General features: G+C 44.0%; 1 protein-coding gene across 1 annotated transcript; it reads left to right on the top strand.

Annotated features, from left to right (window-relative positions):
• The first annotated feature begins 3,530 nt into the window (after positions 1 to 3,530).
• Positions 3,531 to 7,612, top strand: LOC125527247 (chaperone protein dnaJ 10-like). The gene is made up of 10 exons (XM_048691792.1): positions 3,531 to 3,690; positions 3,779 to 3,901; positions 4,011 to 4,070; positions 4,602 to 4,684; positions 5,209 to 5,371; positions 5,474 to 5,603; positions 5,842 to 6,000; positions 6,077 to 6,249; positions 6,381 to 6,461; positions 7,291 to 7,612. Exons 2-10 carry the CDS (start codon positions 3,815 to 3,817, stop codon positions 7,372 to 7,374), a joined length of 1,020 nt encoding a protein of 339 aa, XP_048547749.1. The 5' UTR covers positions 3,531 to 3,690; positions 3,779 to 3,814; the 3' UTR covers positions 7,375 to 7,612.
• The last annotated feature ends 1,323 nt before the right edge of the window (positions 7,613 to 8,935 follow it).

The raw sequence follows: 8,935 nt of genomic DNA, 5'->3' as shown, positions 1-8,935 counted from the left end.
AAAGTTCACCGAAATTAAAAAAAGTTCCTCGAATTAGAAAAAAAAAGTTCATAAAAAATTAAAAAACTTCATCAAACTTTAAAAAGTTCATAGAATTTCAAAATAGTCCATAGAATTTGAAAAGGTTCATTGAATTTGAAGAAAAACATCAAATTCGAAAAAAAGTTCATTGGAATTTTGATTTTTTTTTGCATTTTTAAGAAATACAAAGAAAAAGAAAAGAAATAGGAAAGTAAGGGGAAATAAAAAAACAAAAAAAATAAAGGAAAAAAAGAAAGATGTAATCTCGATTTCACAACGTACTTGAGCAAGAATAGAAAGCAAAAAAAGAGGATTTAAGCCACGAGTGTGAAGGTGGCTGAGTGGTTAGTGGTGTTCTGTGCGATTCTTCAGGTCGCAGGAACCGCCGACGCTACACCTATTTTTGAAGTTAGCGGGAAAAAAGGAAATATAGGCCGACCCAATTAGACGCGTGAGAAAGCTGGATCCGGCTTGCCTACTCCCTCCTTATACTCTCATCCGTGCTCCCACCTCATCCTACGGGCCTTAGGATGGTGGCTGCACTGGACCTTGGTCATTTCGCCATCAGGATCCCAACATTGGGCCTTAGGATGTGAACTCTGGCGTTCAAAAGTAGAAAACCCTATGCATCATGAGAGCAACTAATTAACGAGCGTTCCTTCAAAAGCCTTGCAACGATCACTTACGGTGTGCTGAGAGCACACTATTTGACGTGCTCTCGGTCGCTGTCACATGTCACGCCCTGGGGGCTTCTTTCAGATTTATTTTATTTTTTCGCACGCATTTTCTATTTTTTTAGATGTTTTTTTAGTTTTTTCAACATTTCAGTTTTTCACCGGGCTTTCTTATCTTTTCGATACAAAAAAGAATTTGTGCGAAAAAACGATTTTTTTTGCTTCCTTAAGAGGGACGGTTTTGCTTCCATGAGAGGTATGGTTTTGTTTCCGCGAGAAGCACGGCCGTGCCTCTCAGAAACGAAAAAAAGAGATTTTTTCTTCTTCTTCCGTTAGAGGCACGGTTTTGCTTCCGCAAGAGGCACGGTTGTACTTCTCGGAAACGGAAAAGAAATGTATTTTCTCTTTTTTTCGCGAGAGGCACGGTTTTGCTTCCTTGAGAAGCACGGCCATGCCTCTCGAAAAAAACGTGTTTTCTCTGTTTTCCTTTCATGAGAGGCACGGTTGTGTCTATTGGAAATGAAAAAAAATGCATTTCTCTTTTTTCTTTTTCCGTGAGAGGCATGGATTTATTTCCACAAGAGCACGTCCATGCCTCTTCAAAACGGTTTCCGGGAAGGAAAAAAAGTGCTCCCGGTTCGTTCTTTCGTCTGATTTTTTTGTCAAAAAAAGTCCTTTGAAACCTCTCAATATGAGATCTAATTTTGAAGATATTGACGTGAGGAATCCAACGGGGAAAATGGTTCAAGATTTGGACGCGTGATTTAAAAGTAAAATGTTTTGAATAGACGGATCTACGAAAAAGAAAAACTCCTAGATTGCGACAAATGGTGTACATGCAATGTGCAACGTGCAACGTGCCACTTGTTACATCGTAAGAAGATAGGAGCGATCTTTGGAAGGAGTACTCCTCAATTAGTAATTTTGACGTGTCGCTCGTTGCATCTACCCCCGCATCCCTAGCAATGGGCCAGCCCATTATACCAAAGCTGGTCAGCTGGTTTTGGAAACCTTCTAAGGGCCAGTTCTTTTCACCTCTAGCTTATGCAGAAGCCACTGTGGAAATAAGCTCCCGAGAAGCCATGGTGGAAATAAGCCCAGTCAAAATAAGCCATCTAGTTTTTTTCAGCCTTTGTCCCTTCAGCTTATTTTCTATGAACCCAGTGAAAAGTCTGTAATACCACAACACAAAATTCATACACGAGTTCGGTCATACATATACACGTACACAACAGTGGGTGACATGCTCGAGAACTTGCATCACATGCCGAATTGGAAAGAAGTACGTAGGAGAAAGATAAAAGGATAGAAGGTGTTGACCTTGGCAAGAGCTTGGACATGGATGACTAGACTGGAGCTCGGCATCAAGATCAGACTAGTATGGAGGACGGATGTGCAGCAGGGCGGGAGCAGCAGATGGATGGGTGAAGGCCGACGATCCCGACGTTCGAGCAGGCTGGGGATGTTGGCTAACCTCCCTGCATGACATCGGAATGGGAGGGGCGGCTAGCTTGACAAGAGGCGACGGCGAGGAAGCCTAGCAGACGCACGGAGCAATGATGGGCGATGTTGGGGTTGTGTTTTTCACGGGTGGCATTTCTCTTGTAATAACTGCTAACAGCGAGGGTGTAGAGATATACTGGTTCGATTTTTAATGGGCTGCGCTCGGGAAGCTGCTCTCGGGTGGCTTCTCCCAAATGTGAAGGGACCAACTTTTGCTGGAAATTAAGCCGAACACTGAAAAACGAGTTCTTTTTGGCTTGAGCTTATTTCCCACCATAAGCCATCCATAAGCCAGAAAAGAACTGAGCCTAAAAGGTTCATTGAACCGCTTTTTGTTCCTTTTTGACCGCTTTTCCTATTTCTTCTTGGGTTTTTTCCTTTTTTCTGTTTCTTTTTCATCTTCCTTTTTTCTTTTCTGTTTGTTTTTCTGTTTATTTTTTCTTTTCAAGTTTATTTAAAAAAATCATCTTAGGATTTTTTGGATGTCTTTCTAAAAATCGTGTTTTTACAAAATGTTTGAAATTTTAAAAAATGTTCATGTTTTATTTTTACAACACATGCGGTAAAAACAGTTTCTGAATTTCAAAAAGAATTTGAATGTCTTTGTTCAAATCTTTGACAATTTTCAAAAAATGTTTCTGTTTTAATTATTTTTTACAAATAAAAAAAATAATGTTTTTGTTTTTTCAATAGTTTCAAAAAATGTTCACAAGTTCAACGGGGAGGCGGAGGGACGGCGGCGTGCGGCGGCGGCCAGTATGGCGAGCGGGATGTGCGGTCACTGATTTGTGGGCCAGCGAGCGGACAAAGCGGACGAGAGCAACCAGCGAGAGCGTCCGTTCGTGCCCGCGTAGACGCATTTCTCGCCCAACTTTGCTTCATATTTGGGGTCAGGCCGGACCAAAACGGACATCTGCGGACAACTTTGTCCGTTTGGGGTCTAGCGTTGGGCCGTGTTTTGCTCCAACGTATGTCCGGCGGACAAGATAGGGTCTTGCGGTGGAGTTGGCCTAAGCAATGCCACCTCGCACGCGTCGTCACCCCGCGTGAGATATGCCGTCCATGCTCCTACAGCCCTACTATAAAATCCAAGGTGCATGCATTGCTGTCGCAGAAGCGAACCTCGTGTCCACTGTCCATTGCCGAGCCCATCGGCGTCCCGCCGTCCGCCGCGGACAGTCACGGGCTCACGGCCGGCCGAGGAGGACACGCCAGCCTGCCTGCCTGCCAGCGCATCACGCTTTGGCGCCTCGCTGCCGTGACGTGGCCTGGCTGACTGGTGGGCCCGCCCGCCCACGTTGACCCCACCGCATCACCGGTGCACCACCAACGACTCTCCCTCCCACCACCACCCGACTCCCCCAGCTGAGATATTCGCGGATCCCGGCTACAGAAATTTCCCCCAAATCTTCCTCCCCTCTTCCTCGTCGTCTTCTTCTTCTTCTTGCCCGGGGACCTTCCAGAAGCTTCTCGAACCGACCGACAGGCCGTGGTGCGCATCTCTCCCACTATCTGGCTCAGGTTTCTTGCCTCGGCTCTCGATTTTGTCATAGCATTCGCTGTTCCCGTGGTGTCTGTAGCCGCGGGCGGGTGGGCGAGATCCGGTTGCGGCGGCCATGGTGAAGGAGACCGCCTACTACGAAACCTTGGGGGTCAGCGTCGACGCCTCCCCCTCCGACATCAAGAAGGCCTACTACGTCCAGGTGATTCATGATTCCTTTGCACCACTTGTCTCCAGCGTCTTATATCAATACTAGGCTCATCTCCCCTGCTGAATCTGAATCTGAATCGGCGGGTTTGTATGCGTTTCAGGCCAGGCTGGTGCACCCGGACAAGAATCCCGGCAACCCCGACGCGGCGCGCAAATTCCAGGTGCATTTTCGCCGCCTTCTCTTCGGTCTTCACCCAATCACCCCTGCGATGTTCTGTCAGTTTATTGTGGAACAAGCGAAATTGCGTGGTCATGTGAATATAATATTTTAGATGCGTGTATGTAGTTAATCCCATGGTTTGAGTGTAGATTGGAGCTAATTTTTTTTAGGAACTCTGGACAGAGGGGAAAGGCTCCCCACTGTCTTTCAATTGGAGCTAAATTTTTTGTTAGCCATAGTCTAATTTTTTATCCCAAGGAAGTGAAGTTAGTTTAGCCAAAGTAACCAGGTATATAGTCTGATGATCAATTACCAACTAAACAGATGCTCAGTGCGAGCACATTTGGAATACATGTTTCACTCCGAGCACGCACGCTCATTTCATGATAGGGGTGTTCCATGCTGAGTAGTGCTTGTGTGCTCTTCGATTTACATGTTGAATCTATTAACTGTAAGCGTCTCTATGGCGTCAAGTGCCTCTTTACATGATAATGTCCACTTGTATAATCATTGAGAAGCTTGCTCTTAACAGGATCTCGGAGAGGCCTACCAAGTCCTAAGCGATCCAGCGAAGAAGGAGGCTTATGATAAGCATGGAAAGGAGGGTCTTTCCCAGTAAGTCATGGATTTCTTTGAGTTCTAGAGTTGTAGTAAGTAACTGGTATTTTTCTTAAAATGGTAAAACATAGCTGCCCCTAAAAGTCTAGAATGATGAGAGGAAGGCTTGGGGGTATCTGCGGACGGTGAAAACGGGAGTTGATTTAAGATGGCCTCTTGAATTTATGGATTGTTTAGACTGAACTATCTGACTGTGAGCATAGAACAGTGTTATGTTGTGGTTTGTTTATGGTGAGAGAACAAGAGGATTACACTGAGAAAAAGGCTTGGGAGTAACTGAGGACGGTGAAATTGGGAGTTGATTTAAGATGGCTTCTCAAATTTATGGATAGATAGATAATATATGATGACTAAGTAGCTATATCAGAACAAGATGCCCGATTTAGAAAACAGGAACAACACAAGTAGCTAATCTCTAGACTCTACTTATAGCTTTACGCAGAAATAACTTGCCAATTTGCTTCATCATGCTAATGTGCTGTGGATTCTCTTCTTACTCAGTTAATTAATGTGGCATTTAGGGATAACATGGTTGATCCTGCTGCTGTATTTGGGATGCTTTTCGGAAGCGACTATTTTGAAGATTATGTTGGTCAGCTTGCTCTGGCATCCATCGCTTCAGTGGAGGTTGATGAAGGTTTAAGCAGTCAAGATGCCAGAGCAAAGGTTCAAGAGAAGATAAAAGTATGTTATTCTTTTTGATTGAGTGTGCTGACATTATCATTCAGCTTAGGTTGTGCCACGCCGATGCAGAAATTAAGCCCAAATAACTTTCCTCTGACACAGGAGTTGCAAACTGAAAGAGAGAAAAAGCTTACTCAGAGCCTAAAGGATCGACTTCAGCCATATGTGGATGGTAGAAAGGATGATTTTGTGCACTGGGCGAATGCAGAAGCCAAGCGTTTATCAGAAGCAGGTATATCATGTGAACTTGCAATAGTGGGCCTTTTATTGTGGTCCATTTTGTTTCCTGTAGATGCTTCATTTACATATTTTCCCCTCAAGAAATCAGTTCCACTTTTATCATCATAGAAAAAAAATCCATAGTCAAGGGACATAAAACCCTTTATTGTACGAGGAATCTTTGGTAGTTGGTAGAACCATTTTTCAGTTAGCCTTCTCAAGTTGTTGACTTGCTTGCAACCATTTTTCAGCTTTTGGTGAGGCTATGCTTCACACTGTTGGATATATTTATGTAAGGCAAGCGGCAAGAGAACTTGGAAAGAGTAAATTGTATATGGGTGTACCATTCATAGCTGAGTGGGTAAGAGACAAGGGTCATACCATTAAATCACAAGTTCATGCTGCTTCAGGTAATTCTAAGCCATTGTTTAGTTATTTGTTGAATGTATTAGTATGTTGCTCTGATACAACTATTGCTCGTTACAGGTGCTATTGCTCTGATGCAGCTACAAGAAGGAATGAAAAAGGTGGAGGAGGGTGCCGACAAGGAAGAGCAGCTTATGAAGAGTTTTGAGGAGAAAAAAGAAGCCATGCTTAATTCTCTATGGAAAATTAATGTGGTCGATATCGAGTCAACTCTTTCCCGAGTATGCCAAGCAGTAAGTTTGGCTTTTTCCATATTTTTGTCACAATTATTTTGTGAAAGCTTATCTTTTTAAGCTTATCTAACGTAGAAAGAGATGTCTGGATTTTCCCCCCCTCATGCTTTCTTGATCTCTTTGGTGTTCAGGTTCTTAAAGATAGCACTGTCTCAAAAGATGTTCTGAAGTTGCGAGGAAAAGCGTTGAAAAAGCTTGGAACGATATTCCAAGTAAGTGTATTTTAGTCTACATCGTGTTGAATAGTTAGTAAGGATATATAGGAGGTCTACAAACTTTCAGTTGTTCATATTTTATTAGCGAATTTGTTTGCTTCATCTAGCATGCTGAACAGTTAATGAGGAAGACATAGGGTGCATCATAGCAGACAAACCGAGTGAATGAGCTCAATGTGTTGACCCTTGGTTACTTTTGTACATGTACTATAGTGGGTTCTATCAAGATTTACATTTGATTCTTGAATCATGACATTTGAAATTCAGAGTGGAAACTATTGTCTAGTACATGGAAATGGATCTCATAGTTTTTTGCTTTTGTAATAACCCTCTCAAATATCAACCAATGCTTGGAAGTATGCTTTGTGGGATAGTCATGATTTGCTTTATTTACCATTCTAGTATATTTTGAGGTTTAGGGAATCATCATAGAGTCACCAACTTTCCATAGGCATGATTTTGACCGTTCCCAGTATCCTAATCAAACATGAAAAAAAATATGACGAACAACCTTTCCTCACCAGACAACAATGATACGAGTAGCCATAAAAAATTACAACACAATTCAGCGATTTAGTTCAAGTACCAAACTTCATAGAAGAATCGCCTTCTACCTTTAGTTTCCCCCCTCCCTGCAGACTTCCTATATTCTTCTTCTAGGCATGGATCCAATCCAATACTTGAAAAATACACCCTCTGTTCCTAAATGTAAGACGTTTTGGCAGATCATTTTAAACTGCCAAAACGTCTTATATTTAAAAACAGAGGTAGTAGCAGACAACATGACGAGCTACTTGGTATTCATAACTCTTGCTTGTAAAACCAGGGCGCGGAATCTCTGTACCATCGTGAGAACAGCCTACGTGTGGAGTCTCCGATGAAAGAGGATGGAACGACATCGTCGCACTGAAGACTGATAACATTTTTAACAATTTGTGAATTATTCGGATCTCTGTGCATTATTGTCTGCTTGTATTATTTTGACACAGCAGGTTTGCTCTGGACGCACCCTGTATGTATGGGTTTCCTTGTTTTCTGTAAAAAGGGTGAATGCTGAGACACGAAGCATCTCTGTTATTGACCCGGCATTCTTTCTTGTGGGCTGTTGCTTAGCCAGTGTATCACATTAACATTTCCTTTTTCCTTTTTGAGAGGATTGCTCCACTCTCAGCTAGACTTTTGCTTGTATTGGCCCATAGGTGATCTGTTGGATGGCTCTTATACTCAACCTATTTTGTTACAATCAATCCAGAAAGAAAGGCAGTAGTAGAAGGTTCAGACAACGTACCAGATTTTTACAGCTTTAGAAGCACTAAGAGGAGATAAAGTATGGTAGTGCTGGTTGGGTTACTTGTGTGTCGTAGCATCTTGATGTGGTTTAGTGCCAGGGATGTAAAAAGTGTACTGCACCTTGCTTGTAAAAGACTCCATTTTCTTAATGAAAATGGGGGCCATGTGGCCCCTCTCATCGAAAAAAAAGCACTAAGAGGAGATACAATGTGATTTTCAGAAGTAAAAGTGAGCAACAGGTTCCAAACAGCACTTGCACAAGCCTGCGACGATGCAATTTGGCATCACACTCTGCTTTGGCACTGAAGATTCTACCTTACCCAAACACATCCTCACAAGCGTTTTTGTTTCTTGGGCGATCAGGACCTGCCCAGAGCAGTAGTAAAAAGCACGGCTGGTTTTGTGGAATCTCTACGATCAAGTCTCATACTGAGGTATGTTGCCACCACAGGCCAGGGCAGTGGCAGAGATGTACCAGCTGGGAGGTGCCGTACTTACGCTTACGCAACACCAAACATGAGTACACAAAGTTGTACGCGTGAGAGGGATTTTTCATACAAAGAAGGCAGTGGCCGAGGATAGGCTGAACCTTTTGGTGTAGCAAAACCAAAATCAGCAACTTGAGGAGCTACTAAGGGCATCTCCATGCGGACCGTAAACCTTTTGCAACTGCCTGGACTGCGAAAGCCATCTAACATGGTCCTGTATTGGTTCGTGGGATGGTCCAGATATGATTTTTCTCACAAACCAGAGACAAACATGTAGGAGGTTTGCGAGAGTCCGGACTGATCCCAAACCTGCTTCTGACCGTCCTGGCCCACCAAAAACCCGTCATCTGTCCCTCCCGCGCTTTTCTTCCGATGCACGCACCGCTTACCGCGCTGTATTCATGCCGGCCTAGAGCACGCAGAGGCCGGCGTTGATGCCGCGATGTGACTGGGGAGGGATGGAGGGCGGCGATAATCGATGCGACCTCTCGACCGCTTCAATGTGCACGCAGATTCCAGAGGAACCAATTCCGGCCGCTGCGCCGCATTGAAGCGACTGACCGGCCCTTCTCCTTGGCCTCGCCACGGCTATTTAAACCGTGCGCCGAAGTTGCACAGAGATGCACCATCCCCCTCCCCGAGCACCGGCTCCCTCCCTCTCCCTCTCCTGTCTCCGTGCCCGAGCCCCTCCCT

This window comes from Triticum urartu, chromosome 1, assembly GCF_003073215.2.
Source record: "Triticum urartu cultivar G1812 chromosome 1, Tu2.1, whole genome shotgun sequence".
Taxonomy (NCBI): domain Eukaryota; kingdom Viridiplantae; phylum Streptophyta; class Magnoliopsida; order Poales; family Poaceae; genus Triticum; species Triticum urartu.
The sequence above is the reverse complement of the archived record's forward strand: the minus strand, read 5'-3'. Positions and strand labels throughout refer to the sequence as shown.

Coding starts and splice junctions, on each gene's coding strand:
- LOC125527247 (XM_048691792.1), top strand. CDS start 3,815: ATGGTGAAGGAGACCGCCTACTACGAAACCTTGGGGGTCAGCGTCGAC. Junction 4,685..5,208: donor GGAAAGGAGGGTCTTTCCCA/GTAAGTCATGGA, acceptor TGTGGCATTTAG/GGATAACATGGTTGATCCTG. Junction 5,372..5,473: donor AGGTTCAAGAGAAGATAAAA/GTATGTTATTCT, acceptor CCTCTGACACAG/GAGTTGCAAACTGAAAGAGA.